General features: G+C 43.0%; 1 protein-coding gene across 1 annotated transcript; it reads left to right on the top strand.

Annotated features, from left to right (window-relative positions):
• Positions 1-205: 205 nt before the first annotated feature.
• LOC115139852 (probable G-protein coupled receptor 21) lies at positions 206-5789 on the top strand. The gene has a single exon (XM_029677680.2). It carries the CDS (start codon positions 1031-1033, stop codon positions 2111-2113), a length of 1083 nt encoding a protein of 360 aa, XP_029533540.1. The 5' UTR covers positions 206-1030; the 3' UTR covers positions 2114-5789.
• Positions 5790-11956: the final 6167 nt, after the last annotated feature.

Genomic DNA, 11956 nt, shown 5'->3' with positions numbered 1-11956 from the left:
CACGCGCAAGAGAGAGAGAGAATTAGGGGGAGGAGAGGACAGTACCATTGCTGCATCAGTGCCACAGCAGAGTGGAGCAGTAAAGAACTCTCGTGTCCTCCCTATTCTTCTACTCTAAACACTCAATGGCTCAGCCTCACAAGAGGTTTGGAATCAGAGACTGGAGCGCCTAGAGACGTATCCATCACAACTGGATGCTCTACTATCCTCTTATTCTCTTGTCTGTGGATGCTGTGGGATTTTGGATATTGAATACGTCTTTCTTTGCATCTCTCCTGCTAGGCTCGGCTGCTGCTGCTGCTACTTTTAGAGGTTTGTGACACTGTTTTGGTTGGAATGTGTTTCTGGCTGCTGGCGACAGTTTTTGTCCGTGAAATCTCTCTCTATACTGGTTGTATTTTCACAGAGGAGTTATAGATCTAGACTTTTTGATGGCCTCCGGGACTCCTTGAACTCCACCTGCTGGTATTGTACAGGGCATGCACAGAAGTTGCCGTTCAGAGATGGTGTTTGTGTGCAAGCTCAGCTTTTCTCACCTCTGGAGCTTATTGGTAAGGAGAGAAGAATAGAGGTGGAACCGACACAAGTAGTGAAACAGACTCTACTGCAGCCCGTGTGTACTGTACACACCAGAGCCTGCATGTGCTAGGTTAGCCCACCAGAAGGCTGGCCAGTACCAACACAAGACTCAAGCACGTACACACACACACACACAGAGACACACACTCATAAACAGCAACATCCTCTGCTGTAAGAGGATGACGTTTGCTGTAATACTGCATTGCACTCTGGGGCCAGAAAAGTGAAAGAAGAGACGACTAGAAGAGGATCAGAAGAGAAGAGGAGGGGAAGAAAACTACAATCTGGTAGCAGCTCACCTCCATGGGGAAACGGAAGTAGAAGAGCACGGATTGATGAACTGACCGAAAGAGATAACGACCAATGTGATAGAGCACAGCTAAACTGACAATCAGTCTAAAGAGAGATAACTGACGGACTGTTTAAAGAGAGAGATAAAGACCGTAGTGAGATGAGAGCAGAACTGAACATGAACTCTTCCTCGTCCGATGTGAACCAAAGCAGCTCTCCTTTCTGCCTGCTGGGCCTGGGCTACTCCCATACCCTCAACACTTGCGTGCTGGAGGCGGCCGTCATTCTCTTCCTCACTATCCTCATCATCAGCGGCAACCTGATGGTGATCTTCGTGTTCCACTGTGCTCCGCTGCTCCACCACCACACCACCGGCCACTTCATCCAGACCATGGCCTATGCAGACCTCCTGGTGGGGGTGAGCTGCCTGGTGCCCTCCCTGTCCCTGCTCCACTACCTCAAGGGGTTGGACGAGGAGCTCACCTGTCAGGTGTTCGGCTACCTGGTGTCTGTGCTGAAGAGCGTGTCCATGGTGTCTCTTGCTTGTATTAGTATTGACCGCTACATCGCCGTCACACAGCCGTTCTCCTACGCCACACTCGTCACACCATGCCGCCTGCGCGTCTGCATTTGCCTCATCTGGCTCTACTCCGCCCTCATTTTCCTGCCCTCCTTCTTTGGCTGGGGGAAGCCCGGCTACCATGGGGACATATTTCGCTGGTGTGCGACCTCGTGGCAGACCGATCCGGGCTTCAGCTCGTTCATCGTGGCTGTGCTGTATGCGCCAGCCGCCCTCACTGTGTGTTTCACCTATGGGAGTATCTTCCGTATCTGCCGTCAGCACACCAGGGAGATCACCCAGCGCCACGCACGCTTCGGCCCCCAGGGGAACGAGAGGGGCGAGCGTGGCGAAGGGTGCCCGGATAAACGCTATGCCATGGTGCTGTTCCGAATCACCAGTGTGTTCTACGTGCTCTGGATGCCCTACATCCTTTACTTCCTGCTGGAGAGCGCCGGACTCTACCGCCACCTGGTGGCCTCATTCCTCACCACATGGCTAGCCATCAGCAACAGCTTCTGCAACTGCCTCATCTATAGTCTCTCCAACAGCGTGTTCCGGAAGGGCCTGGGCCGCCTGTTCAGGCAACTCTGCTCCCCCTGTCAGGGACTGGGATGCTGCATGGAGGGGAAGAAGGGCCCCGCTCTACCCAGGCCGCGCCCAGCCCCAACCTGCCATGTGTAACAATCTCCTACAGACACTGTCTAGTTGGTTAGCTACCCACTGGGCACAGATGTCAGTTCAACATCTATTCCACATTGGTTCAAAGTCATTTCATTTAAATGACGTGGAAACAATGTTGATTCAACCTGTTGTGCCCAGTGGGTACAGTAAGCTTTGGCCTTGGCTTCAGCCCCTGGTGAGTGCAGTGTATTACTACTACATTGCATGTGACAGGTTGTATTTCTACAGTAGTAGTACATAGAGCTCCCTATGGCCAGGTCAGAGGGGTGGTTTGCAGGCAGGAGCTGGAGGGGTCTTCTTCTGGAGTCTTCTCCCAAGCGGGGCTGCCGATTTCTGGCTGGGTGGATCACCACCACGTCCGGAGGAGAAGGTTTGTGGTTGTATATATGGATATCAGAATGGAGCTGAGGAGAAAAAAAAGGCACACAGTTCTCTGTGGGTTTTGAAGAGGATCAACTCCAATCTTACAGCTTTGGTGCCGAGTTTAGGTGTGCCTGTGAACCTAATATCTTCCCAATGCAAAAAAAGGACAATATCAGCACAACACGACTTGTACTGCGTAAACCACTGTAGTGCAAAAAGTTATTTCAACATTGATTCAAGACTGTTTAATCGTCTTTGGTCTTTCAGGGTAGACATTAGTGATGCAAAAAAGTATTTTAGAAACATAAAAGCACTTGAAATATACTGTTTTTCTTCTCTTATATTGCGACAAATAGTTTACATTTTGTAGCAGTCAGATAATGTGATGATGATATTGTGCGCTACAGTAGGCTGTAGCATACAGAGAGGACGAGTGGTGTGAAAAGGACTGGGAACAGTTGGTTTCCTAGAAAAAAATACTTGAGGTTTATTCCGTAGCTTATTTGTATTTTATGCAAGGGATTCTTCTCTTTTGAAGTTGGGTGTTAGAAGTGAGAGCCAAGAATGTTTATGAAGTGTTGAGTTTCATACAGGAATGTTGATGTATGCATTATCCGATTTTTGCAAGATGGCATTCTGGTTTATCATGGAGCACCAATTCATTCTGAATTCTCAGCAAGGAGACAAGTAGATTTATTTGAGTATTTTATTCTCTGTCCATGTTTCCTGAGGTCGAACATCAGTTGTTAGTTTACCCTCAATGGCTGATGCATTTAGACTGGTCTTGAGGCTACAAATGCACAATTTACTCATCATAATCTGACAGCAATAACATAAGTAAGATTTTCTTATAGATTGGAATTGCAGCATGTTAAGCATACTACCGAACAAGATGCACAACACACAGAGAGACACAATCATTACTGTGTGTGTGGTCTTACTGTTGAGCTGTTCTCTCACTCTGTGCCCTTTGGCTCCTGTTAGCTGTACAGATGAGCTGAGTGGCAGAGCAGCACATGCACAGTAGGCTACCAGAGAGCCAGATTGTCTTTCTAGAAGTCAGAGGGGTCATTAAGACAATATGTTTCTACGGGTTTTATACAAAGTAGGTTTATATGGATCTACCGTGGGTCTCGAAAGCTTTTATGGGAAATATACTTGTGAATTGCTAATAGGTTTTTATGTGAACTAGGTTTATGTGCAAATATATGCAAATATATGTAGGATAGGAGACCTTGGACAGTGTACACTTCACTGAAACATCAATATAATAAAAGTTTCAGAGGTGATTGTGCTGTATGTACAGGAGTCTTCTTATATGACAAGCCTATACGTACACAGTCACAGACAATCAGTCCCTCACACACTCAGTAGAGCAAGTAAGGAGAATATGAGATGGGTCTGCACTGCAGCACTCTGCATTCTTATTCCCAAGGACAGCATGACGGCATCTTTGTACTATAGTGTGTACACAGGTCTTGTATACAACATTTGTATGTTTTTTTGTTGTTTGAAAGATCTGTTCAAGAATATTGGTTAACTGTGGTGACTGTTGATATCCCAGGATAATATAGAATAATCTTCTTTTTTTTTTACAATATTATTTTTCAGAAATTGTCTATGCATGATGGTATTTCAGCCAGTGAGCGGTGGGTGAGATGATGAATACTCATTTTTAGGAGGATGCCACTGAAAGCAGTTATTTTATCGGCTATAGCCTACACAATTTCTTTAACATTATAACCATTGATGATGGTGTGTAAAATAGCATATTAAGTTTCCTTTAGGTCACATTCTAGTTTTCAGAAATTCCACCTTTCTGGGAAAGACCTTAGTAGTTCAAGAGAACAGATATATTTTTGTATGGGTCTCTATGTCAGAAACTTTTTAAAGAGTGTGAATTTATTCAGATTTAGGAATATTTTGAGAGGTTTTTCTTCACACTGTTTTTCCTCCTGTAAAGGGCTTGTTTCCCTCACCAGTCTCCACATGCTGCTGTCTGTCTGTGCAATAGACGTTTCTGTCCCCTCCCAACTCTTCTCAAGACAATGAAAACATACCAGCAGTGCTATTACAAAAGGGCTTTCGTCGTTATCTGACACAAGCCCGTTGGTCAACTGAATTATGTACATGTGGTATTTGATATCTACCGGTATCTGATTGAAGAGTAGTTGTCCTTTATTTGGCCCACATGACTGTTCTAGAATGTGAGAGGGAAGTGTGTGTTCTGTTGCGCTCACATGACTATAAAACGAGAGTCTTGGTTTTATTTGGAGATAACATGAAAGCCCTTCAATGGGAGAGTGCAGTACTCAATGTACTTTATCTTTGATGTAGACAGTTTGATGTAGGGGGGGGGGGTCTGGTCACAGTGTAATCTGCCATGAGAGAAGTATCATGTTTGCAAGTCTCTTTGAATTGCTGACGAATACTGTATGTATGAAATCGCAATGGTTAATGTTGAGGATGACCTTGTATATTGATTGATATTGAAATGACTCCTCCTAAATTGTGCATTATGGTATACTATATGTCCTCCTCTCAAATTGTGTTGAGCACATTCCTTAATGCACCACAATCAGCACATGATATAGTTCAGGATCCCACTCACGTGGGCTCCTTTAGGCTTTGATGTTGTAAAATAAAACATGTTGTGTCAAAGAGCATGTTTTTTCCTGTGGGAAAATGGTTGCTGTTGTCAGAATCGGAGCAGAATCAAAAGCTACAGCGGGGATCTCAGGGGACGTGGTGTTTTACAGAGACCAGACCCGCAGTGCCAAATCTGGACCAGTATTTGGGAGGAGGGGTCGGGTGGGGGTTGAGGATTGGGGGGGTTGTAATGTATTTAGATTGGAACAGCGAGACTCTCCCTTGGCGTCGCTCCCCCCTCAGTCCAACATTGACCAACACCACCATCTCAACTGTCTTTCGCATTCTGACAAGTGATTTATGATTCTGAATCATTCTGAGGAGTACAGAGGCAAGATAACTTCATGAAACATACAATGTTTCCTGGGGTTGTGTTTTGAATGAAGATGTAACTGAACCACTAGTTCATTATACATTCATTGAAAAGAGACTTTCGCTTAGCTGCCACCATTAGAACCACCACAACTGATGTTCAATTGTACATTTGAACTCAAATATAAGGTGGGGAAAATACTGGTTTCCGAATGTGAGAAGCAATCTCAGCTCTTCAACAAATATTCTGTACCTCACGTGATGATAAGTACTGTATGTATTTGCTGACAATTGCTGGTGACCACTCTGATTCTGATTGTATCCTGCAACCAATGATTAAATGTGAAGTTACCTACTGTACTGGAGTGTGTACATTTCTTTTAATAGCATTAGTCAAACGCTTTTCTTAAATCTACACCCTATAAACCCTCAAATTGAAATCTTAACCTCAAAACCAGTTCCACTGCTTTTTTCCCATGCTTCCTCTCTAATCAGTGACTGATTTATACATGGGAAACCAGGTGGGTGCAATTAATTATCACATAGAACAGAAAAGCAGCAGTAGTCCGGACCACCAGGATAGGATTTGAATATCCCTGCCCTATAACATCACTGGATCAAGTTTGACCAAATTTTCCTCCATGGTCTTAGTCTCACTGTCACACAGGCACAACATCCGATGGATAATATCTACTCCCTGAAGAGTATTTACAACATCAGATGGGTAATATCTACTCCCTGAAGAGTATTTACAACATCAGATGGGTAATATCTACTCCCTGAAGAGTATTTACAACATCAGATGGGTAATATCTACTCCCTGAAGAGTATTTACAACATCAGATGGGTAATATCTACTCCCTGAAGAGTATTTACAACATCAGATGGGTAATATCTACTCCCTGAAGAGTATTTACAACATCAGATGGGTAATATCTACTCCCTGAAGAGTATTTACAACATCAGATGGGTAATATCTACTCCCTGAAGAGTATTTACAACATCAGATGGGTAATATCTACTCCCTGAAGAGTATTTACAACATCAGATGGGTAATATCTACTCCCTGAAGAGTATTTACAACATCAGATGGGTAATATCTACTCCCTGAAGAGTATTTACAACATCAGATGGGTAATATCTACTCCCTGAAGAGTATTTACAACATCGATGGGTAATATCTACTCCCTGAAGAGTATTTACAACATCAGATGGGTAATATCTACTCCCTGAAGAGTATTTACTCCAAACAACTCTTTGTTCATTTCTGATTAGGCGAGCATTTCAGTTTGAGTGATGCTTTAAAGCTGCAATTTATAACTTTCTGAGCGACCTGACCAAATGCATATATACATGTGTGTTATAGATCTGTCATTCTCATTGAAAGCAAGTCTAAGATGCGGTACATCTGTTCTATGTTCGTAATTTCTATGGTTCCCGTTCTTCAGTTGAGTTTTTTTGTCTTTTACATTTGGTTTTGTACACCCGCTTCAAACAGCTGAAAATACAATATTTAGGGTTATGGAAAATATATTTCACGGCGGTTTAGATGATTCTCTACACTACACTTGGTTGTGCTGTCACATACACTGAAATTAAGCAAACTATTAGAATTTTAGCAACCAGGAAATGGCAGATCGATTTCTGCATTAGTGCATCTTCAACCTTAGTGTGGGAATTATCTTGGCTTGGGTTCTACTGGGGTTGTGTGGCGGTGTAGTACAGGAAGTGAGATAGAGTCACTAAGTATAGCTATCCCTGGAACCAGAGTGATGTGAAGGAGAGGGAAATGCTTTTTTCATGCCGATAGTTATTCTTGGCCATTGCCCGGAAATTAAGCTGGTGCCAGAGCTGGAGCAATCTATATTGATCCTGACCTGACATGGCAGGGCCTCTTCCCTCTCTTTATCAGGCTCACCTGACCACACACACATACACGCACGCACACACACAGCTACCTGGAGTGTTTCTCTCTTACACGCACGCAGTGTGTTGATATAGAGGTACAGTGGCACACTAATCATTGTGAGGTAACTATGTTGGAGTGTGTGTCAGCCCCTGATAACCCAGGCTAGAAATAGAGGGAACATAAACATTGATGATTATCCAACCTGATCCATGCCTGAGCCACGACCCATTGAAGGGACGGGCTGTGGTCGGTGGGAACCTCCAATATGGAAAATGTGAATTCCTTCAGCTTCCTTCTGTAGTACAGGCAGTTCGTTGTTTATTACCCTTTCTTCCTGGCATTCTTTTCTTGCTTTCTTTCTTGTTGGTTTTACCCTTTATCTCATCTAAAAGGGAACTGAGGTTCTGGCAGCTGAGAGAGAGGAGAGAGAGAACGAGAGACTATTTGTACATCATTACAACACTGTATATAGACAATGACATTTGAAAAGTCTTTATTATTTCTGGAACTTCTATGACTAATATTTACTGTTCACTTTTTATTGTTTATTTCAATTTTGTTTATCCATTTCACTTGCTTCGGCAATGTCAACATATGTTTCCCATGCCAATAAAGCCCCTTGAATTGAATTGAAGAGAGAGAGAGAGAGAGAGAGAGAGAGAGAGAGAGAGAGAGAGAGAGAATCTAAGGTAAGTCTGTGCAGTGCAGTGCATTCTTCTGGAGGCTGCATGACTACATGCAAACTACAGTTACAATAGCCCTCCTACCGCAGGCTGACCCATATACACCGTTTCTTATTAATGTGGAATGACAGGGCAAACTCACATGACATTTCTTTTTACAGTTCTGAAGACGCTTGATATGGCAAACAAGCATGTTAGGTGCCATCATAGGGGGTTGATTATTGAGTGAAGGTGTCCTTTTGAGATTAAATGAAAAGGAATAAGAAAGTAGAATAGTATTATTACCACCCGCTGTAGACGTCTGACTGCAGACATTTTTCACGCTGATTCAATATGTAAAAACGGTGCGCACAAATTCTCAAATTACGTTCAGAGGTGCTAAGTACTCTCGGCCAGCAAACACTGTTGGTGTGTGTCTCAGCCCAGTCTGTCAGGGAACCCTGCCAACCAAGACGGTTTTATCTCCCAAATGCAAACAGTCACAGATGTAAAAAATGTAAAAATTCAAGTGAAGGAATCCCTCCTTAAGCCGGAAAGTAAATATGACGTGAAGTCTGAGTGTAGGATAAGAAATGAGAGGTGTTGAACTTTAGCCTTAACACTCTGGATCCTCTCTCCTCTCGCTTTGATCAACCCAGAGTTGCTGCACAAGATGGAGACAGACCCAACTATTATTCAAAGAGGCATTGCTGGTCAGAACATCACAAATTAATCATTGAAAGAGCAGCATAATCTATCTGACACTATCGTAGATGGTAGAATGTGTGGGTGTGGGAGCCAGAAGACAGGCCCTGTAAAATACTGTAGTCTTTGCATCAGCTCATCTCCCTCCCACATCACATGTCATGATGGATTCATGCTGTGGGAGCCTATAGAAATGTGAAATGGCATCATGCTATGGAATGCCATTACGCAAGATATTATCCTTTACTGTAGACCAGACTATAACATTTGGCAGGCAATGTCGTTCTTCTGAAGCCTTGGTGCTGTAACTCAATGGAGTAGAGTGGGATGAGAACAGGGGTTTATCATAGTAAACCTGTAGACATCCAGGAAGGGGAACTCACTCTCAGTGAACAGTAACCTGTGTACAAGGGTACAAAACATGAAGGACACCTGCTCTTTCCATGACATATACTAACCTGGTGACTCCAGTTAAAAGCTGTGATCCCTTATTGATGTTACTTGTTAAATCCACATCAAAGCAGTGTAGATGAAGGGGAGGAGATGGGTTAAATCATGATTTAAGGTTAAATTAGGATTTTTAAGCCTTGAGACAATTGACACATTGATTGTGCATGTGTCCCATTCAGTGGGTGAATGGGCAAGACAAAATATTTAAGTGCCTTTGAACGGGGTATGGTGGTTGGCGCCAGACACAAGGGTTTGTATCAAGAACTGCCACACTGCTGGGTTTTTCACGCTCAACAGTTTCCCATGTGTATCAAGAATGATCCACCACCCAAAGAATGTCCAGTCAACTTGACACAACTGTGGGAAGCGTTGGAGATATCATGGGCCAGCGTCCCTGTGGAATGCTTTTGACACCTTGAAGAGTCTATGCCCTGACGAACTGAGGCTGTTCTGAGGGCAAAAGGGAGGGTGAAACTCAATATTTGGAAGGTGTTCCTAATGTTTGGTATACTCAGTGTATAGTAGGGAAGTGTTGATTTCCAATGTGGATTGGAACATATTTCATGCATGTGTGCCCGCATATAAATACATATTCAATGCATTCGGAAAGTATTCAGACGCCTGACCTTTTCCCACATTTTGTTACGTTACAGCCTGTTTCTAAAATGTCATTAAGTTACTTTTTCCTCTTGTCAATCTACACACAATACCCCATAATGACAAAGCAAAAAAAAAAAAAAAAACGAACCTTACCTTATTTACATAAGTAGTATTCAGACCCTTTGCTATAAGACTCGAAATTGAGTTCAAGTGCATCCTGTTTCGAATGATCATCCTTGAGATTTTTCTACAACTTGATTGGAGTCCACCTGTTCTTGCTTTATCATGATGGTGTATTGTGTGTAGATTGATGAGGGAAAAAAATATTTAATACATTTTATAATAAGGCTATAACTTAACAAAATGTGAAAAAAGTAAAGGGGTCTGAATACTTTCCAACTGCACTGTATACCGGTACATACTAATGATGAGCTGGGTCAGCTGTTTGTTCACCTGCACCGGCCCGCAATTGCTAATAACCCATCCTCAACCGCCCTACAATATGTGGTAAAGTGAAAATCTGATGCCTGCACCCATCTCTAACCTGCAAATATAGACAATGCACTGTACAGTCAGAGAAGGGGTGACGATTTTTTGACAGTGGATGCAGAATCATTATTTTTTCAATTCTAGATATCCCGGTTTCTGTTTATAATTTCTTGTCTAGAATTAGTTACAGTGGGGCAAAAAAGTATTTAGTCAGCCACCAATTGTGCAAGTTCTCCCACTTAAAAAGATTAGACAGGCCTATAATTTTCTTCATAGGTACACTTCAACTATGACAAACAAAATGAGAAGAAAAAAAATCCAGAAAATCACATTGTAGGATTTTTAATGAATTTATTTGCAAATTATGGTGGAAAATAAGTATTTGGTCAATAACAAAATCTCAATACTTTGTTATATACACTTTGTTGGCAATGACAGAGGTCAAACGTTTTCTGTAAGTCTTCACAAGGTTTTCACACAATGTTGCTGGTATTTTGGCCCATTCCTCCATGCAGATCTCCTCTAGAACAGTGATGTTTTGGGGCTGTTGCTGGGCAACACAGACTTTCAACTCCCTCCAAAGATTTTCTATGGGGTTGAGATCTGGAGACTGGCTAGGCCACTCCAGGACCTTGAAATGGTTCTTACGAAGCCACTCCTTCGTTGCCCGGGCGGTGTGTTTGGGATCATTGTCATGCTGAAAGACCCAGCCACGTTTCATCTTCAATGCCCTTGCTGAAGGAAGGAGGTTTTCACTCAAAATATCACGATACATGACCCCATTCATTCTTTCCTTTACACGGATCAGTCGTCCTGGTCCCTTTGCAGAAAAACAGCCCCAAAGCATGATGTTTCCACCCCCATGCTTCACAGTGGGTATGGTGTTCTTTGGATGCAACTCAGCATTCTTTGTCCTCCAAACACGACGAGTTGAGTTTTTACCAAAAAATTATATTTTGGTTTCATCTGACCATATGACATTCTCCCAATCTTCTTCTGGATCATCCAAATGCTCTCTAGCAAACTTCAGACGGGCCTGGACATGTACTGGCTTAAGCAGGGGGACACGCCTGGCACTGCAGGATTTGAGTCCCTGGCGGCATAGTGTGTTACTTATGGTAGGCTTTGTTACTTTGGTCCCAGCTCTCTGCAGGTCATTCACTAGGTCCCCCCGTGTGGTTCTGGGATTTTTGCTCACCATTCTTGTGATCATTTTGACCCCACGGGGTGAGATCTTGCGTGGAGCCCCAGATCGAGGCAGATTATCAGTGGTCTTGTATGTCTTCCATTTCCTAATAATTGCTCCCACAGTTGATTTCTTCAAACCAAGCTGCTTACCTATTGCAGATTCAGTCTTACCAGCCTGGTGCAGGTCTACAATTTTGTTTCTGGTGTCCTTTGACAGCTCTTTGGTCTTGGCCATAGTGGAGTTTGGAGTGTGACTGTTTGAGTTTGTGGACAGGTGTCTTTTATACTGATAACAAGTTCAAACAGGTGCCATTAATACAGGTAACGAGTGGAGGACAGAGGAGCCTCTTAAAGAAGAAGTTACAGGTCTGTGAGAGCCAGAAATCCTGCTTGTTTGTAGGTGACCCAATACTTATTTTCCACCATAATTTGCAAATAAAGTCATTAAAAATCCTACAATGTAGTGATTTTCTGGATTTTGTTTTCTCATTTTGTCTGTCATAGTTGAAGTGTACC

Source organism: Oncorhynchus nerka, linkage group LG13 (assembly GCF_034236695.1).
Source record: "Oncorhynchus nerka isolate Pitt River linkage group LG13, Oner_Uvic_2.0, whole genome shotgun sequence".
In the NCBI taxonomy this organism is placed as follows: Eukaryota; Metazoa; Chordata; class Actinopteri; order Salmoniformes; family Salmonidae; genus Oncorhynchus; species Oncorhynchus nerka.
The sequence above is the reverse complement of the archived record's forward strand: the minus strand, read 5'-3'. Positions and strand labels throughout refer to the sequence as shown.

Bases quoted from the DNA above. Each gene is read 5' to 3' on its own strand.
- LOC115139852 (XM_029677680.2), top strand. From the start codon at position 1,031: ATGAGAGCAGAACTGAACATGAACTCTTCCTCGTCCGATGTGAACCAA.